Source organism: Lagenorhynchus albirostris, chromosome 11, assembly GCF_949774975.1.
Source record: "Lagenorhynchus albirostris chromosome 11, mLagAlb1.1, whole genome shotgun sequence".
In the NCBI taxonomy this organism is placed as follows: Eukaryota; Metazoa; Chordata; class Mammalia; order Artiodactyla; family Delphinidae; genus Lagenorhynchus; species Lagenorhynchus albirostris.
Window position 1 is genome coordinate 99,610,365 of NC_083105.1, and position 25,916 is coordinate 99,636,280.

The 25,916-nt window shown below is 39.0% G+C and overlaps 1 protein-coding gene across 3 annotated transcripts in view; it reads left to right on the plus strand.

Annotated features, from left to right (window-relative positions):
• Positions 1-25,916, plus strand: part of C11H12orf4 (chromosome 11 C12orf4 homolog) — a 78,078-nt gene that overhangs the window by 12,841 nt on the left and 39,321 nt on the right. Inside the window, exons 7-14 of one of the 3 annotated variants that reach the window (XM_060167161.1) lie at positions 2,296-2,402; positions 2,770-2,967; positions 3,817-3,945; positions 8,145-8,219; positions 12,167-12,369; positions 23,094-23,151; positions 23,855-23,922; positions 24,563-25,912. In XM_060167161.1, coding sequence (XP_060023144.1) covers positions 2,296-2,402; positions 2,770-2,967; positions 3,817-3,945; positions 8,145-8,219; positions 12,167-12,369; positions 23,094-23,151; positions 23,855-23,922; positions 24,563-24,655 — 931 coding nt within the window. In that variant the 3' untranslated portion in view covers positions 24,656-25,912. Of the gene's footprint in view, positions 1-2,295; positions 2,403-2,769; positions 2,968-3,816; positions 3,946-8,144; positions 8,220-12,166; positions 12,370-23,093; positions 23,152-23,854; positions 23,923-24,562; positions 25,913-25,916 lie in introns of those variants that run through there. The other 2 variants (XM_060167162.1, XM_060167163.1) reach the window with 2 other exon arrangements.

Sequence of the window (25,916 nt, forward strand, 5' to 3'; positions counted from 1 at the left end):
TTGTTTCTTATCTCAGTTATCATTGCCTAATTCAAGATCACAAAGATTTTCTCCTATGTTTTCTTCTAGAAATTTTATAGTTCAGACTTATACATGTAACTCATGATGTATTATTTCATATATATTATATGTAAATTTAAATATATCCACTATAAAATAGTAAATAAATACATCCACTATATATATATTGGTCTGTAACTTTGTTTTTCTTATAATATCTTCATGTGGTTTTGACATCAGGGTAATGGTGGCCTCATAAAATGATTGGTGGTCTGCTGATGAGCCTGTCAAAGGAATTGACGTCTGTGATCATCGATCTGATAACATGTTTTATTTCTAGTACTTCTCTCTTTGCTGAAATTCCTTATCTGTCCTTGTGTGTTGTTTTACACTATATCTTTTAGCATATTAGTCATAGTTATTTGAAAGTCCCTTTCTTTTAGCCCCAGTATCTGGGTCATCTCTAAGTCTGTTTCTGTTGATTGCTTTCTCTCTTGACAGTGGGTTATTTATTTATTTATTTTTGCTTGCTCTTTTGGGTCTTTCCCCCTCTCTGTTTCTCTCTCTCTTTTTTAAACTGAATGCTGGCTGTTGTGTGTATTAGAAAAGAAGAGACTGAGGTCAGTAGTACTTATGCCCAGAAACGAGCAGGCCGTTAACGTGAAGGCTATGGAAATTTAGTCAGCAGTCGGGCTGTGTTTGGTTTCTGCTCTTCAGTCCACCATAGGCTTCATTTTCTACAGCAGTGCACTGCTGCCACTTTGTGTTGAGAGTGGGGCTTTGGCTTCTAGACTGTTCTCCTCTGTCATCCTGCTCCACCCTCAGCTTTCAGTAGCCTTTGCAGGCCTGTGCCACAGCAGGAGGTCCCCGTGTGTGCTGTTGCTCTGCCCACCCGCCAGCAGCAGACTAACGTTGTTGTTACTTGATGCCAGGCTCCTGGTCGGCGGTGGGAGGCGGGTCTCTGTGGTCTTTGTCCAGCTTCAGTCTTAGCCTAAGTCCAGCAGATCTGGGCCTTGGGCTTGGGGCACTCTTAGCACATCTGCCTGTGCCACCGAGTGGGCTGTCTCTTCTCTTGCCCTGCCCCCAAGGTTTTCTTGGAAGCGCCTGGTGGAGGCCAACAGGAAGGAGTTTGCAAGAGCATATGCAAAGTCCCCCGGTGCCTGGAGCTCATAGCTGTTCTAAATGGACATGCTAGCCCCTACTTGACCTTCAAGAATTTGTTAAAATTTTAGCTGATTTTTTCTTACCCTCTTACATACATTACAGCAACCTATTTCTACTGTGCCCTGCCCAAAAGAAAACTATCTGTGTGTCCTGTCTCTCATTCTAAAGCGTGTCACAGTTTAGAATTTAGTTTCTTGGTTGCCTTGTTACCTCAAATCTCTGATGAGCTCCAGAAAAGTTACGATCTTATAGGTTATCTGGGCTTTTCTTGCTATTAGCATGGGAACATCATTGTCTTGTGGCTTTCTGTGTCCTAAGATGAGGATATTTTATTAATATAAATTTATATGAATTTACTTCGGGGTTTAAATTTGCCATATTTACTAATGAAGTCAATCAGTGATGCTAATGAGACTGTTTGGATTTACCCCAAAAATGTAGTCAGGGGAGTGGATGACTGTTCCAGACTTATACCATCTTCAGATCACCATGAAATTTGAATTGAACGGTTGTACAGTTCTGGTGCCTCCATGGAAACCTTTTCCGGAAGTGCAAGGGCAGAGTAGAGCAAAGAGAGAAGTCCTTTAATGGGAGACTGTTGGTGGTGAAAAAACAGGAAATGGTAAAACAACAAAAAAAGAGAGGATGTGAATACATCAAAACGAACTACATCTCTTTTTATTATTTGACATTTATTTGACATTTTAATTTTTAATTTTCCTTTCTATCACTTCACTTATTTTCTAGTTTCGCCAGCCCTAAGGCTGATATAGGATATATTAAAATGTCATTTTAAACAAGTTAATGTTAGTCACTTCATTTAATCATTCTCTTAGGCTACTAAGAAATATTAAATGATGACATATAATCGATATTGTAATGACTAAAAAAATATGCATAACTTACTGAAAGAAATAACCAAAGAAATGAAAGAATAAGTAGGAATTTTACAACCTGTGTTAATGATCTTACTCATCCCCATGGATAAAGGATAAATTTAGGAATAAATTAAGTGCTACTTTCTGCTGTTTCATCTCATTTAACTGTAAAGCTTTCTTTCCTTTAGGAAAGGTTTTTGACAAACATACAAAAAAGAAAAAAAAAGCGTATCAATAATTTTTTCAATTTCAGTGAGGAAATTAAAGTTCAACCAAGTCAGCTCAGAGAATCCGCTGAAGCAAATGGAAGGATCTATGAGGAACAGAGAAAGTTAGAAGAAAGTTTTACCATTCACTTAGGTAAGTATATTAATTTTTTGCAGTCACAATTTATTGTAACCTGTGAAACTTTTTTTAATGCTGTAAGAGAAAACTCCCTAGCATGTGAGTAGAATATACCCAGGTTCTTTTTATTAAAAATTGTGTTCTGCTCCAAGAAAGCCTATAGTTTATTGGCTATAAGTTTTCTATTTTAGCTCATGTATTATTTCTCTGCAAATAGAAAGATGCAATGTTAATAGTTATTCAAATAGAAAATTGCAAAAGGCCCATTTTAATTATTCGTAGCACAGATGTATCTGGATTCTTGCCACAGAGATTTGCCTCCTGCCCTGCGGGCTTTCTGCAGCTGTCTAAGTATCTTTCTGGGCTTGTTGCCTACCCCCAGGAGCCCAGCTGAAGACCATGCATAACCTGAGGTTGCTGAGAGCAGATATGCTGGATTTCTGTAAGCACAAGAGGAGCCACCGAAGCGGCGTGAAGCTGCATCGACTCCAGACGGCGCTGTCGCTTTACTCCACGTCCCTCTGTGGCCTGGTGTTGCTAGTGGATAACCGCATCAATTCATATAGTGGTATTAAAAGAGGTAAGTTAGCATTATGCATATTTATGCCATTAAAGTTCTCCATTTAATGCCATTCTAAAAAGAAAGGAATTAGTGAAAAACTTAAAAAAAGGCTTGAGTCACCCCAGTATTCAGGTAGACCAAACAGCACACATACCCAGGCACTGCCATTTGAGGTTTGTTTCATACTTTAGCAGGCCTAGGGTGCTTCAGGGTATTTCATTTTTCTTAAAATTCTATCACATTGTAGATAATACTCTTACAGGATCCTTGTTTCAAGGTATAACAGAAAGAATAATCAAGATATAAATGTATTTTTCAAAAAGGAGCAGATCCTGACTCAGTGAATTTTAGTTCATCCATTTGTCCTTTTTTTCTTTCTTTTTTAAAATAACCTATTTCTTAAATATGCTAGGTAAAATTCTACTTTCCCTCTTAGTACAATTAATTTTTTACGATTATTTTAAAAATTTTAATATGTAAAGTATATTCAGATGTATAACTGTTTTTAAAAGAAGCTTGAATAGAGTTTATTTTCTATGATAAATAAAAGAACCTTATATTTCTTAGCACTTTTGGGGACTGGATTATGATCAAAGTATATATTATTTAAAGAAGGTTTGGACTTATATTAAAATTGCCTTGCCTATTAATTGTTTACTCTTCTGGGCGATTGAGAGATTGAGTTTCTGATCAAAACCAAATTGTTGTCCCCTAACTTAGTAAGACATAATTATTGAAAGGACAAGTATGAGAAGTCGTCCTTGTGAATGCTGTATTCTCTTGCTGCTAGATCTCATTGTCTGTAAGTAAATACTAAATACTTGATACTTCACCTTTAGAAGTTCGTAACTGTGTTGGGTCCCTTAGATTTCGCCACAGTTTGCCAAGAATGCACTGACTTTCATTTTCCCCGAATTGAAGAGCAGCTGGAGGTTGTCCAGCAGGTGGTACTTTACGCCAGAACCCAGCGCAGGAGCAAGCTGAAAGAATCTCACGGTCAGTGAAACTCAGATGTTCTTAAATTTCACTTTCAGGATGTTCTGTCCCTAAGCACTCTTCTAGCATATGGGCCATCTGAAGTAGAGAAAGTTGTATCGGTGGGAAGATGCAAGAAAGAAATTAAGAACAAAATTCAGGGTCTTTAGAAGTGTGAATTCTGTTCTTAATTTCCTTGTTTGTGTGATTTTGTTCAAGATCCTTAGAAAAACTGTGTTTAAAATTCAATTCACTAGTTATACTTGAAGTAGGCACTCAGTGGAAAGTTGGTGATCTTTTGATCCAAGTTCTGTATCTCTAAAATGGATATAATTAGTACTATAAAGGACATTGAAATCATAGGGTAAATAGCCCAAAATATACACTTTTTATATGTTCCATCTTTGATCCACTTAGGTAGCACAAAGTCAGTTACAAGAATTGGTTTTGGTTGTTCTTTTAAAAAATTACTACGTTTAGAATTATGTCCTGCTTTTTCTATATTTATCCACAATCTGAACATCCTTCTAGGAAATTTACTGGAAGATGATTTTAAAGCTATGGAAGAAGTTCATGGCATTTTTCTTCGGAAGATTTCTATTTATTTATGCATAAGGAGACCTTAGGGAAGACATAAAAGAAAACACTCTGACTCAAATTATGGAGTAGTTCTGCTCTTTAATTGAAAAATGAAAGTTTAAAGAGCAGTCTTTTTAAACATTAAATTGGCGCCATAAGTCTGTGTAGTTGGGAGCTGAACATAAGGGTGCGCTCATTTGAAAATATAGGGGGGCCTCCCTGGTGGCGCAGTGGTTGGGAGTCCGCCTGCCGATGCAGGGGACACGGGTTCGAGCCCTGGTCTGGGAGGATCCCACATGCCGGGGAGCGGCTGGGCCCGTGCGCCATGGCTGCTGAGCCTGCGAGTCCGGAGCCTGTGCTCCGCAACGGGAGAGGCCACAACAGTGAGAGGTCCGCGCACTGCGATGAAGAATGGCCCCCGCTCGCCTGCCGCAACTAGAGAAAGCCCTCGCACAGAAACGAAGACCCAACACAGCCAAAAATAAATAAATAAATAAATGTTTAAAAAATATATATATATATATATATATATATATATACACACACACACACATAGAGTGTGTTTTTCTTATTTTTCTGACATTTCATATTATGTCACAGGCATAAAATTATAATACATGCTCCCATCTGACTTGAGTGCATACTCAGTGTTTTATTATTTCTTATGGAAACTTGATGTCTTGCGCAGGAAATGAAATACGGCAGGGTTTTAAACGGTTGCTGGTCAGACCTTTAAATCTACCTCTGGTACTTTGGATGTCTGTCTTGTTTGTTTGTTTTGCAACTGCAGTGTTTCAAAGAAACCCTTATATACTTTGGGTTCACATGTTTTGTATTTTTTAGTAAACAGAGAGAGAGACTGCTGTATCTTTGCTTGGTGTCTTTGTTCTCTATCCCATGAGGAATTCCTCCCATTCTCTTGATGCTAGAATTCTAGAATGCAGCTCTCTAGGCTCAACTAGAGAGCTGTGATTAGCAGTCACGGTAGTTTTCGTGTTCATTCAGTAGATGTAAAAAAAAAAGCGTTTTATTTATATTTTAATCATTTCTAAAATAGGTAAAACAATCTGAAGATTCACAATTCAAACCGTACAGAAGAGCATACAGTGAAAAGTCTTTGTATCTCTGTCCACCAGCCATCCAGTTTCCTGCTCCAGAGGCAGCCAGTGCTGTGTCACATGTACCTTCTGGACGTGTTTATGTGTGTGTGTGTGTGTGTGTGTGTGAACGGGTGTATGTGTGTATTTATGTATTTTGCCTTTTCACACAAATGGCAACTTTCTCTGCACACTTCTCTGTCCTCTGCTTTTTTTCACTGAATAGTTTATCTTGGACATCATTTCATATCTGTACAGAAAGAGCATCCTTAGAGCTTTTCACTGCTGGATAGTGTTCCACTGCAGGATATCCCATTAGTGATCAGTTCCCTATTGATAGACATTCCCAAGTTTTGCTCTTATAAGTAATAGTGCATGAATAACCTTACACATATATTGTCATGCGTGACTGAGCATATCTATGGAATAGATTTGTAAAGAGAAATTCCTGAGCTGAAGGGCACATACACTTGTAATTTTGATAGTGTCAGCAACTGCTCTCCGTAGCGGCCCCACCAGTTTGTATTTCCACTCCGGGTAACATGGCTTTGTAGTGGCGACGTCTGTCACATACGACAGAGCCAGGCTGAGTCTTAGGAAATCAGTGTGGAAGTGTATCCCAACGAAGGGCCTTTCAGAAAATTACAGTCTGTCCTCTTATTCTTCTGCCATCTCCTTCCTCCATCTCATTCAAACTAGCAAGGATGTGATCAGACACATTCAACTCTTATTCTTAGTAGTAACTAAAAGCATGAAGATTGAGATCATGACAGGTGTGGGAGAAGGCGGAGGACGCAAAGTTTATGAGAGGAAGTTTTTAAACCACATACGGTTAAGGCAACGTGTGTACATCATGGTAGTATTTTGTTCTTGTTCAAGCAACTATTTTGTGGTTTAAGTGAGTCAGTGAAACAAGTAGGTTTATAAAAGACTACTTTCTTAGAGGAACCCGCGTGTTGTTATAGAAGAGTTTTGCGAAAATACTTTCTCCATCTTTTCCTTTTCTGAGCATGCCCACGTGTTTGTTCTACACGTTTACATCCTGATACGCAAGTACTGTCTATTCTAAGACATTCTGTTGTTTTTCTCACTGTGCCTATTATATCAGCATCTTTATATTTCTGTGGTTCATGATAAGCCAAAAGCAATTTCATTTTTTGTTTTATATACATTAAAAAATTTAGCCATCTTCTTAGTATTATAAGGTATTACCATTGAAACACGGAAAGGGAGATGGACTAGAAACTGTTCTTTCTTGTTTACTTAGTAGGGATTCTGTCTGTTCATATTCCACATGAACAAAATGAGAGTCTTCATTTATTGTTTTTGTTTTCTGCGCTGTGAGCAGACATTTATTCGAAGCCTGTCGATTACATGGGTCTGTATGAGAATCAGACTGTTGCATTACATGTGGATTCTGGCAACACAGAGCCTTCTCTCTATGCCTCTCTCTCCCTCTGTCTGTTTATAAAATATATGCATTTACAAGGTATGATGTTGTAAATCAGTTACTCACAGTAGTCAGTGGGTAAAAATATTAGGTTACTTTTATTCAGAACTTGTTTGAAACCATAAGGCTCCCTTGGTATTTTCAGTTTACTCATTTGAAGTTCTGACTGTTTTCAAGTGATTTTCTGATGTTGAAGGCCATTTCAATATAGTTTTATATTTAATTTGAATAAATATACAGCCTCTTAAAGATAGCTACTTTGAGTGCTAATATTCATCCTGCAGTTTTCAGTTCTCATAGAATTCTTATAAAATTCAGATGTATCTTGTATTAAAAATATATGTACATGTATAAAATAATTTGTGTTCAACCATAATAATGAATGATCAAATGTGATATATCTTATTTTACCAACATTTATCCCTCAAAGTAATATCATGCCTTCTAAAAAGGAAGAACTATTGAATATCTGAAAAAAAAATTCCATTTGAAACAGAATCTCACCTGTCTGTTTGAAAGAAATTGTATACAGTGTTAGATAAGAAGTAACAAATTTCAGGAATGGGCTGAATAGCAGGTGATTCCTGGTGCTGCTAACCATTAGCTGATCGTCCTGAACAAGTTATATCAACAGCAGTGACTCAGATTCTAAAAATAAAGCTGGCCACCCCACAACTGTCTAATGAAGTCATTTTATGTGTAGTTAGCTTAGTGCCCTGAACCTCCCAGATGAAAAATAGGGGATTGGCAAGTCTAAAGTGGTCAAGACCACAGGCTTTGGAATCTGAGTATGTGGGATCGAGACCTGGTTCCACCACTTACCTGTGTCTTCCCCGTTAAGTGAATTAACCTATCTAATCCTCTCTTCTCGTGTATAACGTGACGAGAACACTAGTCCCTCATAGGGTTGTGGTTAGAGGGGTTTTGTAAGAATTAAATGAGACCATCCATGTAAAGCATGTATCTGACTACCTGGCACCTAGAGATCCTTAGTAAATTTTTGCTGTTGTGGTGGTTGTTTGGGGAATAGTAGTAGTAATGTGTTTTCATATGTTATTGTGTTCTTTCCCGTTGCATAACTACCTTATGAATAGATTCTGGAAACCGAAATGGAGGAAGTGATGATAAGACTAAGAATGCAGATAGAAACTATTTAAACATTCTACCTGGTAAGTATTATTTTACTTTAAACTGCAATTTTCTTAGAATCACATACATTGAAATCATAGATTTGAAACATAAGTGCTTATGGTGTACCTTATAAAAATTTGTTAGTCAGTGTATCACTTTAGAACATTGTATCTATCATCTATAAACACACTGTCACAATGTTCTGCAATTAAATCTTTATTCTTATAGTAGCACTGACTTTTCCTGGATCCAGGAAAAATTGAGAAAAATTCCTCAAGCCGTTGCATAAGTCTAATCATTATTTGCTATTTCAAATGTCCTCTTTTATACGTTGTTTCTTAGTTTCTTAAATGAACCAAAAAATAATTTTTACTATGAAATAAACAATAGTAAGTAGAGGTGTGAACAGTTGAACATGTGGAAAGAACATGGGTCATCTGATTTAGCATCTTTCTTATTGCCATTGCCCGGTAAATTCTCCTGCTTTATTATTCTGGGATATATTGTTTATCAGCTGGAAATTCGCTCTCTTGATCCTCTTCCAGATTGAATGCACTCTGATGATCCTTAGTAGTGTTTGTATGACAGGGCATAACAGGGAAGTCCTATTTGTAGACGTTATAAGTGTAAAGTCTTTTAAACCAAACGGTAAATGTTGCAGGTTCATACACAACCAAGTTTGTCTCCTCACATGTCCTCCCCCGGATTTTCTGCACATAGGTCGTCACATTCCGTTTATTCCTGGTGCTCATTTTGTCTCCCGGCCAGTTCGCTTGTGGCCATCAGCTTCCGAATATGCTCCCACTTCAGATAGCCCACCTTCGCGGATAATGTTAGTGGCAGATTGCATCACCACATGCTGTTTCCTCCACTTTGTGGAACAGGAAACTGTCCTCTGCTCCATCTAAAAATACCTTCATTGAGACAGGATTTATTGTATTTCTCTTCGTAGATCCATAATTTAAATCATCTATATTTTGTGGCTTTCTTAAAATGTGCCAATCTTACCTCTTCCGGAGGTACCAACGTCTGATTTTTTTTAAACTTAACTCTTTACTGCTGTATTTCTGTTCCTTCTTGCTCCTTTTTGGAAAAAGCCTATAGGTTAGTATCTCATTATTACCAGCAAATCAGAAGACTATGTCAGAAGTCCTCATCAGCAAAGAAGTAGTGACAATTCAGTGAGCTATGCTGATAGCATCTGAATTTCCATTTGGGTAAAGGACGCTGCATGGCCAGGAAGTGTACAGGAGGTGAGAAAGATCCAAATCACAAAGTGCCTTTAGATTTTGAAGTTGCAAAGAAAAAGTTTGATTTATGTATCTTTTAACCAGTGGGTTTGCTTTATCATTATCTAAGTATTTGTAGTTTATATCATCTAATTCTCAAAACGATTTTGTAAGGAGAGCAGTCAGGCATTATTTTCCCCATTTAATTCACGAAGTACAGAGGATCTGTAAGTTGAATTGATTTGCCCAAGATCATTCCACCAATAAATGCTAGAGACCAGATCCTTTTAACACCCAGTCTGGTCCCTTTTCTACCATATTATGTTATTTTGATTACTACTACCAGCTCCAAGACCCCCGTCTTACTAACGGGTAAAATGAGGCCCAGGACAGGTTATCTGAGGTCAAGCGAAGCAGTGCCAGTTTGGGGGTTAGGAGCACCTGACTTGTCCACCAAGTCCTCGGCCTCAGTCCTGGGCCGTAGCCCACGTTTAATGCTATGAGTACCACCGTGTGAACCATCAGGAGGAGTTCAAGAGGTGACACGCTTCATTGGAGATACTGGGTCTCTGATAAGCAGTCTGCGTCTTGTATTGCCTGCCAGGGAAATTGCTATACTACTCCTCGCCGGACAATTTTTTTTTTTACTTTTCCTTTGTCTGGTTTGTTTAGATCTGTCACTGGCCTTTCTCTTTGTATTTATTTATTTATTTATTTATTTATTTTTGGCTGCGTTGGGTCTTCGTTGCTGCGCGCGGGCTTTCTCTAGTTGCGGCGAGCGGGGGCTATCCTTCGTTGCAGTGCGCGGGCTTCTCATTGCCGTGGCTTCTCTTGTTGCAGAGCATGGGCTCTAGGCGCACAGGCTTCAGTAGTTGTGGCATGAGGGCTCACTAGTTGTGGCTCACAGGCTCTAGAACGCAGGCTCAGTAGTTGTGGCACACGGGCTTAGTTGCTCTGCGGCATGTGGGATCTTCCCGGACCAGGGCTCGAACCCGTGTCCCCTGCATTGGCAGGCGGATTCTTAACCACTGTGCTACCAGGGAAGTCCCTGGCCTTTCTCTTTTACTGCTTATCTAGTCCTTTTATTGTGTAAGTTAAAGAAAAAAAAAAAAAGACCTTTGCCTGGGGCCTTTCAGTGGCATCCATGGGCACAGCTTCTGTACACTAGTAATTGGAAATGGTTAAACATTGTGCCAAAGTATATTCAGTACTTAAAAAATACTATGTGTTTATAAATAAATATAAGTAAAATCCTAAGGTAAGGACTTTGAAGCCAGGATGAGCAGAATTTGTGAGGACGTGGGTTAGTGATAGAAGAATAGTTCTTAGAAGAGCAGAGTTTTCCTAGAAGGACGTAACAGATTTTCCAGTGAGTCAGGTGTGTTTATAAAAACATATTTTTTATATATTTTATTTATTTATATTGACAGAAACTGCAGAATATAAAAGCCAATGGCTAGCATGGCTACATAGAAAATAGAGTGATTGTAGAAAGCCTGGATGTTAAGGTTCGATAAACACTGCACCGGCATTCAGTCCAAAACGTTTGTTTCCCATTCAGTGAACAGATGTTTACTGAGTACCTTCTATGTACCAGGCCCTGTTGTTCCACATGCCAGAGATAGAACATTAAACAAGAGAGAAAAAAATCCCTACAGTCATGGCATGTAAACAGTGGTCCCTTTAAAATAACCTCATAAACAAATAACAGAAGAATTTCAGTGCTGAGAAGAACATAGAACAATGTGAAAGAGAATAAGTGAGGGGTGAGGGAGTCCTATATCAGTCAGATGGGTCAGTCAAGGAAGACCTCTGGGAAGAGGTGACCTTCACTCTGAGGTGTGCTTGGCGAAAAGCAGTCAGTCAACAAGAATCTTGGGGGAAAGCTTCTCTCAGGGAGCAGCCCTGGATGGGGAACAAGCCCTGTGTGTCTGAAGATCTTAAGGAGAGTCTGTGTGGCTGAGGCAGGAACAGAGGGTGAGATAAGAGGACGGAGTTTGGATTTTTTCCTGAGTGTCATGTGAGCCACGTTAAATGGGAGAGTGATATAATCTGATTTATACTTAAATCGTTTGAACTGCAAATGTGGATGTGGTTTGTAGGTGGGCAAGAATAGGAGCAGAGGTTAATTAAGAGGCTATTACAGAAACCTAAGTGAAATGATGGTAGCATGAACTAGGGTGATAGCAATAAAAATGGAATGGTCAGATTTGAGATATTTGAGGTATGTGTTGCAGATAACACAAAATAGCTGGTGGTGAATTGGATTGGGGAAGAGGCAGTGAGAGAAAGAAAGTAATTAAGGGCAACTCCTGGTTTCTATCCTGTGCAGCTAACGGGAGGGGGACTGGACCCATAAACCGAGATGGAGAGAAGCAGGTTCAGGGTGCAGGAAAGACAGGTCATCAAGTAGCCTGTTTTTACATGTTAAGTTTGAGTTAAGTATGACGTTTTGAGCATTTCCATCAAAATAGCGATGATGAGTACTCATTTGACCTACTTATGAGTAAATAAGCTTGGTGGTCTCTTCATACCAATTTAGGAACCTAAGGTAAATTTGGCCTCTTTTTTCATCACCCTTCTTTCCAAGAATGAAGGAGCACTAATTATATTTGCTTCCTGAGTCCAACACAGGTTCGTGATAACACCTCTGCTGGTTCAACACATTGGCTGCCCACTACAGTTGTTTATGAAGCCCACTGATGACTTATGTGACTTATGCATTTGAAAATCATGATTGTATCTGCTGTTCACAGGAGAATTTTACATTACTCGGCATTCTAATCTCTCAGAAATACATGTTGCTTTCCATCTCTGTGTGGACGACAACGTGAAATCGGGAAACATCACTGCGCGGGACCCTGCCATTATGGGTCTCCGAAACATACTCAAGGTTTGCTGCACCCATGACATCACAACAATAAGTATCCCTCTCCTGCTGGTGCATGATATGTCAGAGGTAAGCAGGTAGAAAAATACCAACGTTTTCTGAAAATGTTAAAATATTGTATAATAATAATAATCCACTTTACATTTTAAAAGCTCTGTTGAACTAATGAGGCTTTGCATCTCCTATCTGCATCTCCTATATGTCATCAATAGAATTGAGTGACATATAACATGAAACAGTGAATAATCCTTAACCAAATGTGTTCAAAAGAATTCTAGCATTATCCTATAGTAGGTAAACTAGAAAGCCAGACTTCTTTTTAGCTTTGGGTAAGTCATGTGCCCCTAATCCTCCCCCTTCTCGTCTATTTTTGTCTTAAGTAGCTTTAGATTTACCTCCACATTTGTATTTGGCTTCGGCTAACATTAGAATTAGTAGGCATTAATAGGCAATAGAAAGAGAAGCTAGATGACGGGAAGAAGCCAGCCTCATTTTGACATTGTCTCAAGGATGCTCTTAGGATAATACAAGTACTGGCTTCTACGACCAAAATGTGGTGTCATCATTCATTCATTTTATGATGTACTGAACTTTATTTTACATGTTTAATTTAAAAATCTCTTTCCATGGCTGTTTGCTTTCTCTCCTGCTTTCGTCCCTTACCTACATAAAAACCAGTTAGAAGGGATAAGTTGTAGAAATAATACAGAGACTAAAAATTCAACTTCAGATAGTCTGGAGGAGCAAAGCAGCCTCTGAACAAACGGGTGCAGGCAAGTCCTTCTGGGAGAGCCAGTGGCCAACGTGGTGCCGGACCCATGTCAGCAACATGGTGCCTGCTTGTTCTGAGTGGCACTTTTTAAAAAAGCAAGATGGCTAACTGGCAAGCACAGCTTGTGAAAGGAAGGAAGTGCAATCATCGATTATTAAAAGCTGTCTACCAAAATAATAGATGTATATAAATACTGTATCGTAAAGTGCAGGGTAAGAGATCTCATACTGTACTTTTTAGAGTGACTCAGTCCCCAGTTAGACTCATCACGTTATAGGACACCTCATTTTAAATGCAATACTCTATATAAACACACACACAAAAATCAATTCCATATAAGACAGGATGATTTTAAATGGTTTCCCACTTACAATTCTTTTGTATTTTTACCAGACACACTATCGTTTTGATTAAAAGAATTCTGGCTCCATCAGATGCAAGGTGCATCAAACTCTTTAATTCCTCAGCCTCAGTCACACCTAATACGGCCTTAGGAGAGATTGACCAACATGTTTTGTTTTGTTCTATTTTTCCCACTGTAGCTTTATAAAGTTTTAGTCCCATCAGGAATTTTTAGCCATTGTTAGCGTCACTAACTAGTCCATCTATAAAAGAGTCTTTGGGGAGTGACAAAGAAAGTTTGTGATGAATTCCAGCCACACGGAAACATCCGAACGTTCCTGCAGCTGGACTCCTGGTTAACCAGTTTATAAAAATGGTCATATGTAGGTGGGAAACAACCTCAAAAACAGTGTTTCCAAAAGTCACTAAGTTCAGATTTACTTCCAGACATCTGATACTATAGCGTGCCCTCTCCCACAGTGTCACAAAGGTTACATGTTTTAAATTGGGACAGCCAGCTGCAGAACATTAAGTCTGTTTCCAGAGTGTCCATTTTAATTCACGAAAGTATATTGAGCCACGATCCTCCCATTGGTCGTATTTAAACATCCATTCAGGTCAAGAAGTTTATCCTACAAACTCAGACAACACTGCACAGGATATAGAGGCAGTATTTGTCTTAGCTTCCGTGCAAGGATCCCAAAGCGTTTCGGCTCTTGTTTTCTTCCTGTAACAGACTTGCCAGACTCTCAGTTACCATATTGCAGTGTGTGCAAGGTAATGATGACAGTGTCGGAAACAGTCCATGTCCCAGCGTCGATAAAAACAGCTGTAGAAATGAATTGCAGTTTAAAAAAACAGGAAAAGAAAAAATAATCTATCGGCAAGAAGGAAGACATCCTGCTCTTACCAGTTTTATCTCTGTAGATCTTTGTGATCTGAAGACACTGTCATCCTGGAGTTCAGTCTAACCTGATAGATGGGGAGTGAACCTGCAGGTCACAAATCCTGAGTTCCTGACCTTTCCTTTTGTTTGTGCTGTTAACTTGTTGAATCAGTTGGGACTGAAGGGTTTTAGTTGTTATAATTGTTGTGGTTGATGCAGATGTTGTTCTTAACCTTTTATTAGCATATAATACACATAAAGAAAAGCACACATAAATATACAGCTCACATTTTCGCCACCTGAACACCAACATCACCAACGCCCAGAATATGAAACAGAACGTCACCAGCCAGCACCCCAGCGTCGCCCTGTGCTCCCTTCCCCTCGCTTAACCCACATTCCCTCCCTCCACAAGGGTAACCACTGTTTTCACTTTGAAAAGCATAGGTTAGTTAGGTGTGTTTTTGTAATTTATGTGGGTGGAATCCTGTTGTGCATACTCCCGTATCTGGCTTCTTTCACTCAGTATTGTGTGTGTGAAATTTATCCATAGTACTGTTTGAGGTTGTAGATTGCTCATTCTCATCGTTACGTAGCGTTCCATTGCATGACTGGACCACAGTTGTTTAGTCATTCTACTGTTTGTGGACATTCGGTTGGTTTCCAGGTATTGATTATTGCGACGAATGTTGCTGTGAACATTCTAGAACATATGTTTTGGCGTTTCTGTTGGATACATACTTAGGGGTGGAATTGGTAGACGGTAGGCCAGGCACCCGTTCAGCTTTGGTAGATCCAGTCAAATAGTTTCCCAGAGCGATTGTTGAATGTAAAAAAAGAGAAAGCCAGACTGCTGTTGCTCACCTTCAGATGATGCTTATGAAACCGATTAATATGAGTATTTCAGGAACCTCCGAGGCACAAGCTTGAGATAAAGGATAGTCTTGCAGTTTCCCTCAGGGGTGCATAAACCCAGGAAATAATTCTTATATCTACCGTCTAAGACACACCGTGAAGACCTAAAAGTACATACCAGTTAGTCACCTCTGCAGTTCAGCCTTACTCTGATTGGAAGATTCAGGCTGGGTAGTCAAAGTGCGGCCACTGACTTTAGATACAAGATGTTGTCTGCGATCATAATTAGAACTGGCATCCTCATTTCAGTTTCACAGGTTTAGAATTTACTCTGTGTGTGCCGTGCCCACTTATCATCTAAAGTATAGCCACCGGGCCCAGTTTCCTGCCTCATTTCCAAAGTCTGAAGTGTTTCACATGATCCGTTCAGCTTCTTCAATGGATTTCTTTCCCATGTACTCTCACAGATGTGACGCTAAGATTTAGTCACTTGGCTGTTAGTTAGAACTCATGATCAAAAGCGTTCTGTGCTTCCCTGACCCACTGTGTTGTAGACGCCGCCTACTGTATGATATATACTAAGGGTTACTTCCAGAAGAGAGCTCCTTACAGGACTACAGGCCACATCCCACGATGACACCCAGTAAATCATGTCTTCTTGTGACCTTGTTGACTTCTCAAGCTTGCGGTTTAGAGTCCTCAAAGCCATTCTTTTTAGGCACTGCTTTCGATCAGAGAACAAATGACAGGGGTGCTTGGGGTGGAGCCTCTGTGTGGGCAAATGGGGGTTTTAAAAACCACCTGGGTGTGTATTTGTGCAGGTGCCTGCAGCTTTCTAGTTTCCTTTCTGATCCACCTGCTGCTAAGTAGCACTAAGCGAAGGTAAACAGAATATGAGTGTTCATATCATGTGAAAATTAAATTGTCTGTCACTTCGAAGATATCCTGGGATCCTGCCCGGAGCTGGTATTTTGGTGTGTTCTCTATATAGCACTGATGAAACTTTGCGTTAATTCACATCATTCTGAAGAGTTCGTATTAATTTGGCTCATAGATATTTGCTCTAGACCACACTATTAACCACACATACCAAAAGCAAGAAAGCAAGCTATTGAGGGATAAAAGGGGATGATCTTTGGAGAAGTGGGGCAGTGAAGGGACTTGATTTTTTCCATCTACTTTTGGTCAAACCACTAGAACTATCCCTGTTCTAACTTGTGCTTCAGTCTTTCATCATTTCCATCACGATCCTGACTTTAATGCAGTGAGATCATATGTATTCTGTATGTTGATGTTGAAGGCTGGCCCTTCGGAAGCTCTGTGCTCACTCACACTGCACAATGGCTGTCCTCGTGTAAGTAGTGCTTAGCCTTGGCCTTAGCCTGAGATGTTTCAAAGGCTAATCGTAGATGACAATAAATTACAGATAAGACAAGCTACTGTCAGATAATGCTTTTTTATATGTAAAAACAAGTGCTTTATTATAATAGTATGAATAGTAATAATTCCTTGATTCTGATTATTTCCATGGTATTTCGAAAAAATGTTATGTTTTAGAGTAGCATTTTAAAGTGATGCAAATACTCAGTTATACTTTAGCATTTATTCCCACATATGATCCTTCAATAAAATGTTTAACGCAAGTGAAGGGTAAGTAAATAAAACACCACTAATGAAAACCAGCAGAAACAACGAAACCTAAAAACAGATGCGCAAAGACTTTTGAGGCACTGGAATTGTGAGACACGGACCATAAAATAGTTGATTACTGTGTTTAAAGAGCTTGAAGACAAGCTTAAAATGTCTTCAAGTAAAAAGATGCTGTGAAAAATGACCTAGCAACTACAAAATTGAGTTTTTAGTTACTGAAAGAAATTTAAAAGACCTAAATAAATAGATATACTATGTTCATTGGTTGGAAGACTCAGTACTGTTATCTGTTCTCTTCAAACTGATCCATAGATTTAAATCCCAGTCAAAATCCTTATAAGGTGATTTTGGAGATAAAGCTAATTCTAAAATTTATATGAAATACACAGGACCTAAAACAGTCAAAACAATTTTGAAAAAGAACAAAGTTGGGGAACTTACAGCAATTGATTTCAAGGCTTACAAGCTTAGCAAGCTACAATAACCAGTGCAGTGTGACATTGGCAAAAGAATAGACTGTGGATCAAAGGAACAGAATAAAGAATCCAGAAATAAATCCGTGCATATATGGTCATTTGATTTACAGCAGAGATGCCAAGGCAGTTCAGTGTGAGAAAGTGTAATGTTTCCAACCAGTGGTGTTGGAAAAATTGGGTATTTATACAGGAAAAAACAACAACAACAACAAAACAAACCTTGAGCTTTACCTCACAACCATACATAAAAATTAACTTCAAATGGATCATAGACTTAAGCCAAAAAAGCTAATAGTGTAAAACCTCTAGAGGAAAACACAAAAGAAAATCCTGGTATCAGATTAAGCAGAGATTTGTTAAGACACCAAAAAAACATAAACCATAAAAGAAAAGCTTAATAAATTGTACTTCATTAAAATTTAAAACCTTTCTCATCAAAAGATACTGTTAAGAAAATGAAAAAATGCAGGTCTCAGACTGTCACATGACCTTGAGTGGTTCACTCTACCTTTCTCAGTGTCCTTTTTAGTTTATAAAAGTTGTTTTTTGTGAGATACAAATTATGTATATTGTAAAGTTCTATGTAAATGTAAGACATTATTATTGTAGTTTTCAGAGCTATCAGCATTTCCTCTTAGCCGCAGGTAGATATTTCTTAGTCACCTTGCTCCCTCTGTACATTTTTTTAAACTAGGCAGAAATAAGACAAAAGACAAAAACTTGTCACTCCATGCATATGTGTACTCCCGTAAGGCATCGTGGCTCTCTTATAACAGCCTTGTCAGTTACAAGGAAATATTCTTCCTGAACTTTGAAGCTAAGACATATTATAAACTTAATTTAAACATCAGGCAATTCTACTAGTCATTTTTATAAGCGTCCAGAGTCTTGGAAAAGAGGATTCTTTACTTTTTAGCCCTTTTGGCAACTAGACCCCTTTTATTTATCAATCTTAATTAAAAGTATCTTGGACACAAAAAAGTAGTTTCCTGAGAATTCCCTGCAGTTCAGTGGTTAGGACTCTGCACTTTTCTGCTGAGGGCCCGGGTTCGATCCCTGGTCGGGGAAGTAAGATCCCGCATGCCGCGAGGCACAGCCAAAAAGAAAAAGAAAACAAAGTAGTTTCCTCTCAAAGCCTAATTCTAGCTACAGAGAAAGTCACTTTCTTTTTAAATTTCCATGGATAATAAATGGTTCACTCACTCAACCTGTATGCCTGAGCATCTGTATGCTCAGTGTTGCAGGAGGCATCATCATAAAGGTAATAAAGGTAAATAAAAAGTGGTTCCTGCCCTTAGAGAGCACACACTTTAATAAAGAAGACATAGATCCCATCTCCCTACCTGTTCCTCTACCACCACCCCCTCCCCCCAAAAAAGAGTAAAATGTGATCATGGAGATAAAAAAAAACAAAGTACTCTGGGAGTTCAGAGACACCATTTGTAGCTGGGGAACTGGGAAGTACTTCATGAAGGAGAGGACGGTTAGGGAGGGAAGAGCAGGTTTCAACAGATGGGAAGAATGGGGAGGGCATTCTAGGCAGAAGAAATGGCTTGAGGAAAATGGGAGGAGTGGGTGACAGGCATTGCAGATCATGTTCAGGCAAAGGCGGACAGGCAGGCTGGAGTGAAACCTCATTTTTTTAATTTAAAAGTCATAGAAGCTGAGATAGTTTGGGTCCTAAGGTAATTAGCCTTAAATACTAAAGAAAGTCTTAGATGTTATTCATGCGGCAGCAGGAAGCAATTGCAACTTACTAAACAGGAGTGTAAGGTGATCAGAAAGGTATTTCAGATAAATCAACCAAATCAGTTAGCAGGGGAAATTCTGGGGTCCAGGAAACTACATGGGAAGCGATAGCAATACTAGACCTGAAATCACAGAGACCGTCAGAGATGGGAAGGCCTGGGATAGCTCAGTGACACTCAGCCCGGGAGAGGGGCTGCCACGTTGCATGAAGAGCGTGAATAATGCCGGAGAAGCCAGTTAGAGCAAGACTGAGAGAAGGTTAGGTAATTATAACCCCAAATATAAAGTAAATATCCATGAGTCCATACTGAGATAAACAAATGCTCGAATAAATAAATGAATAGGGGAGAAGAAACAAACCTCCCATGCAGAAAAATTCCAAGTAACTTACGTAGATACTCCATCCTCAAGGAGGGGAGCACAAAATCTCCACCGCTTAAGTGTGGGCTGCCCACAGTTAGTGACTTCTTCCCACAGAGGTCAGAGGGGAAGGTCAGGGCTGGGGACCTTAAAAACACCACCCCAGCCAGGTGTTCCAGGCTTACATCGCTAGTCATAAATCGCATTGATTATCTACCCTTGATATGGTATGATGAAAATGATACTTCACCTCTGTAGTCTTCCTGCCCAAATCCATAGCTCCTGTCTAATCATGATGCAAACATCAAATTCTAATAGGGGGCGTCCTACAAAATACCTGACCAGCCCTCCTCAAAACTCAGGCTCATCAAAAACAAGGGAAGTCTGAGAAACTCAGGGCAAGAGGAGCCTCGGGCGACGTAATGACTCAATAGAGTGAAGTGTCCTGGACGTGGTCCCCGAACAGAAAACGCCATTAGGTAAAAGCCGGGGAAATCTGCGTGCACTGTGGATTTGAGTTAATAATAAGGTGTCAATAGTAGTTCAGGTTTTTTTCTGGTTTTTAAGTAATTTGTTTATAGTACTGCATTTACAAAGAGAATAGTGCACCCGGTAGAAAGAATAAAAATGTATTTGGGGTTTTTTTTTTTTTTTTTTGCAGTACACGGGCCTCTCACTGTCGTGGCCTCTCCCTTTGCGGAGCACAGGCTCCGGACGCACAGGCTCAGCTGCCATGGCTCACGGGCCCAGCTGCTCCATGGCATGTGGGATCTTCCTGGACCGGGGCACGAACCCGTGTTCCCTGCATCGGCAGGCAGACTCTCAACCCCTGCGCCACCAGGGAAGCCCTGGGGTTTTATTTTTAACTGACTGCAAATAGAAATCCTTTAGTGACATCATGGCAATTTGACAGTTATGATTAAGTTCAATAAAAGTACATGGGGTACTTGGAAGATCACATTCAAGCTGCTGCTTTCTAACAGCCTCTGATTCATCTGGCTCCTTAAATGATACGGGCTAAAGCCCTTATTTGGTGGGGAAACATTTCCAAAATGAACTTTTAGGTTCTCCTTAATAATTTTCTCCTGTCAATTGTTAAAAATAGGACTTTCTGTTTCTGTGTCTGTGTGTGTGTTGGTTATTTCACCGAAGTGTCATCACCCGAATTCCTATAACTTCACAATAGTGATTTTACAATGTAGAAAAAAGTTCAGTTGTTGTCGTCTGCTATTGCTTTAGATGTACATATCGCTGAAAACCCAAAGTAGATTAGAACTGCTAAAGGATTTTTCTGCCATTGTTTGATGTAGTCTGGTTTCTTTATTCCTTTTTAAAAATTTTTATTGAAGTATAGTTGGTTTACAGTGTTGTGTTTAATTTCTGTTATATAGCAAAGTGACTGTTATACATATATTTACATTTTTTTCATATTCTTTCCCATTATGGCTTATCACAGGATATTGAATATGGTTCCCTGTGCTAAACAGTAGGACCTTGTTGTTTATCCATCCTATATGTAATAGTTTGCATCTGCTAATCCCAAACTCCCAATCCTTCCTTCCCCCTCCCCCCTCCCCCTTGGCAACCACAAGTCTGTTCTCTATGTCTGTTAGTCTGTTTTTGTTTTGTAGATAAGTTCATTTGTGTCGTATGTTCCCTTTACTCTTGATAGGTACGTGGACAGCCTCACTTCTAGTGCTCTACTAATATAAGATGTTAACAGGGGAACCTGAGTGTGGGAGGGTATGGCAATTCTCGGTACCATTTTCATAATTTTTCTGTCAACCTAAAACTGTTTCAAAAAATAAATCCTATTTTTTAAAAGCCATCAGGGTGATACCGTTTTGGATCTATTAAATTAGTAAGTATGTTAAATAATCTTTTAAATAATATTTAAGTGTCCAAATGCTGGTGGACAATATGATGAAATTGGATGATGGCCATCAGCCATTGCTGATGGCTAATGTAAATTGATATTACCTTTTAGGGAAAAACTTGAATTTTATTTCACTAATCTATAGGAGTAAGTATCCCAGGAAATTATTCAAAAAACAAGACATCTATAGATGTAGATACACACATGCGTCATATACATAAATATGTCCACTGCAGTGTTATTAACAAAAAGGGGAAATTGAGTTATAAGAGGCCATTTTAAATAAATTATGATGCATTAACTCAAAACAGCAGTTTTTAAATTGTGTTCTGAAGATACCCCCAGGATGCTAGCCCCCTCTGGGGGTCAGCAAGACTAAAAATATCTTCATGATAATACTAAGACACTCTGTGCCTTTTGCATTCTCATTCTTGCATGAGCGTCACTGAGTTCTTCCCGAGGCTGTATGATCACACAGCAGATTGATGCAGAGGCAGATGTGAGAGTCCAGATGTCTTCCGTGAGGCCAGGCATTAATGAGATTTGTAGATATGTAAGGCATTGCCCTTCTTCTCACTCAGATTTTTTTTGTTTTGGAAAAGATAGTAACTTTACGTTTTTAAAAAATACGTTACATTAACGTATGGTGGGTTTATCGTTTTTAAATGAAATTAAAATTTTCTCAGTTTTAATTTCTAATGCAATAAGTATCAGGAGACATAATCCACATAGACAGAAGCTCAGTGCAGTCTTCAGTGATTTTCAAGAGTGTAAAAAAGATCCTGAAGGATCACCGTAATGAATTAATAAACATATTTTATTGTTACAGTTACAAAGACTTGCAGCGTGGGAAAGTAATTCGGTAACAGTGAAAAGAAATAGAATTAAAAATGGCACAATCGCTGATCACGACCACAGAAAAGTATAAATGTGTGGGTTGGTTGGTTCGCGGCGCGCATGTGCTCACTTGGTCAAGGGTTAGGAAGGAGCATCCAAAAAAGAGCTCATTGGTCGGTTAGGTGGCTGGGATACGGCGCTTGTTTGTTTCTGGTACTTTGTAATAACATGTCATACACAGAAAACATTTTTTTTTAATTTAAATTTATTTATTTATTTTTGGCTGCATTGGGTCTTCATTGCTGCGTGCGGGCTCTCTCTAGTTGCAGCGAGCGGAGGCTGCTCTTCGTTGCGGTGCGAGGGCTTCTCACTGAGGTGGCTTCTCGTTGCGGAGCACGGGCTCTAGGCGCGCGGGCTTCAGTAGTTGTGACTCGCGGGCTCAATAGTTGTGGCTCATGAGCTCAAGAGCACAGTCTCAGTAGTTGCGGCGCACGGGCTTAGTTGCTCTGTGGCATGTTGGATCTTCCCAGACCAGGGATAGAATCCGTGTCCCCTGCATTGGCAGGCGGATTCTTAACCACTGCGCCACCAGGGAAGCCCCAAGGAAAACATTTTGATGCATTGCTTATTCAAATATTGTACAATTTAATAGAATTATTCATTCTAACATATTGAGAGAAGTAGGTGGGGTTCCTATGTCACATATATTTGTCTTTAGAGTTAATTATGTAGAAAGTTTTAAGGGAATGTTCATTTTTAACATTATACTGACTAGGCTAATTCAGTTAGTTTGCATTCCACAAGTATAGTCTAACAGCTGGAACAGGTTACATGCCTAAAAACCAGAGGAAATCTAGCTGAAATTAGCCAATGGTTGCCTGTAAGTGGATGGTCAACATTATAGATAAATTAAGATCTGACCATATATATATTTTTTTCTTTTTTACAAAGTTCAGTTAAAAACATGATTTGTTTTGTTTCTGTTTTTAGGAAATGACTATACCGTGGTGCTTAAGGAGAGCAGAACTTGTGTTTAAGTGTGTCAAAGGTAAACACAACCTTATATTTAACAACAACGACCTATATTTCTTCCTTGAAAATATTGAAAGTAGAGCAAACCAGGAGAAAGAATTGTAGCAGTTACCCCTGTCATCTGGTGCCTCAGTTAAATGGTTTAACAAGCACATATTTCATAGCGGCTTTTTTATCTACCTTTTTTCCAATCAAAAAATAAAATCTCCAGCCCTCTTTTTTTGGGCCATGTCACACGGCCTGCAGGATCTCAGCTCCCTGACCAGGGATTGAACCCCGCTCACAGGAGTGAAAGCCTGTAATCCTAACCACTAGGCCACCAGGGAGCTCCCTCCAGACCTCTTGAAATGTGAGAATATTTGGACATTGGTGGAGCTTACTCTCTGTTACCTTTTATTTTCTTGAAAAGAAAATAGAACCACGTGTTTAATTAATCTTTAATAACCTGTTTTGGCTTCATTGTGTGGAGGCAAAATAGGACTTAAGAAATGACATTACAAGTATTTTGACGGAACTATGTGCAACCTCTCTGGCCTGGAGAAATAAGGATTGCAGAAGTTTATCTGGCCTTCAGGCTTAACCTTTCCTACAGGCAAGTAGCTACCTTAAAAGTCAAGACGTGCAGCTCCACGATGAAAATTCAGTTTATTTTCAATAAAGGACTGGTAGGTTTGAAGACCAGAACTCATAATTCAGCAAAGTCTGTTGTTCTATTTTAGGTTTCATGATGGAAATGGCTTCGTGGGACGGAGGAATTTCTAGGACAGTGCAATTTCTGGTGCCACAGGTGTGTTATCTGGGTAGCTCTCACCCCAGTTCAGTCTCTGTTGTGATATTCCTCGCAGACATAGCTAGGCACGCTGCCGTAAACTCAAAAGAGCATAAGAGAAAAAAAAAAGAGAAAAAAAAAAAAAAGAGCATAAGAAAATGCTAGCAGCTTTCTGTGTTTTAAGGGGAGAAGTGTTTGCATGCCATCAAGGCACTTAGTTTACTGTCAAAGATGTTAGTATCTGCCACTCAGGGGATCTTTGATTAAACCCCAAAGCTGAACTTAACTGATCTTTCCTTCCCCGCCCCACATTTATGTTATATCGATTCATAAAGGACATGAGCAGAGGATGATTCCGTGTTCTATGTAAAATTTAGCAAAACTTATCACTGAATGCACTACTGTTATCTAGGGGTTTTTCTGGTAATCAGACTTATTACTTGACAGAAATAGCGTAGGTTCTCAGAGGCTGGATCCAGAGAAACAGCCCTGCCCACAGCTGTGCAGTTAAATCAGCTCTGAAAGATAGTGTTCACATATTACACTCCATGTCTAGAACTACTGCCATTACTTCCATGTTTTAAAATACTTAAACATTTTTTTTAAATCAGTGATGATTTAACAAGTGCAAACTTTTTTTTTTCTTACCTCTTAACAGAGCATTTCTGAAGAAATGTTTTACCAACTTAGTAACATGCTTCCCCAGATCTTCCGAGTATCATCAACACTCACCCTGACATCCAAGCACTAAACCCCCTAGATTGATATCTGGCAGAAGAGGATGCGTAAACTATCCAGGAACTTGAGATGTGCTGGGATTCTGTCAAGCAAAAGATGCCCAGAAAGAGGACTTGCCACCCAAGCCACGAATCAAATCATGATAAACATCTGTTAAACGTTCCAAAATCCACATGCCGTACAGACTAGTGCTCAGCCCCTTACTTATACATTTATTCTTTTTTTTCTCTCTCTCACACACACACACACACACACACACACACACACACTGTATTTTATTTTTACAAGAGATAAACTGACACCAAGCATTTTAAATGAATGACCACAACAAAAGCAACAATGACTGCAATTATCAAACACGAAACACACTCATACTATTTCATAATATTGACATTCAGTCCAGTAATCCTCCACTGTAACAGCTCCTTTACTTTGCAGAGAAAATTGATTTGTATATTTTTTGCCTCTGAGTCCTTGTGGGATTTTTTTTTCTTTCTTCAAACAGAAGGTCACAAAAATTATAATCATCCCCATCAGTTCACTAGTCCCATGTAATTGATTTTTTTTCATCTTTATCTTTTGTTAGCACTTTTATGAATTCATCAGTTTTCCATTAGAGTTCTGAAAATGCTTATTCATTCAGTTCAACAGTATAGTCAGTTACCAGAAACCTGTACTTGTCAGAGTCTTTTCCATGAATTCCCTGAAGATGAAACCCTTTTATAGGAACATTTTTGGGAAAGCGTCGGAGTACACCCAGAACTGTCTGTAAATGACAAAAGACTTAAAAATGACCACGGTTAAAGATTTGATGAAAGTTCATTATAATGCAATTGACAAGGAAATTTAGTTATTTGAGATATACATTTTAAAGTAATAACTAGAATTATGACTTATAACATTATACCAGAACATATAAGATTTTTAGAAATTTCATGTAATGTCTGAAACATTTATATTAACATATTTCCATACAAATAACCCAAAGAAAGTTTAGTATTAGTTGTTTTTTTTGTTTGTTTGATTTTTTACACTGCAGATTCTTATTAGTCATCAGTTTTATACACATCAGTGTATACATGTCAATCCCAATCGCCCAATTCAGCACACCACCATCCCCACCCCACCGTGGTTTTCCCCACTTGGTGTCCATACGTTTGTTCTCTACATCTGTGTCTCAACTTCTGCCTTGCAAACAGGTTCATCTGTACCATTTTTCTAGGTTCCACTTACATGTGTTAATATACGATATTTGTTTTTCTCTTTCTGACTTC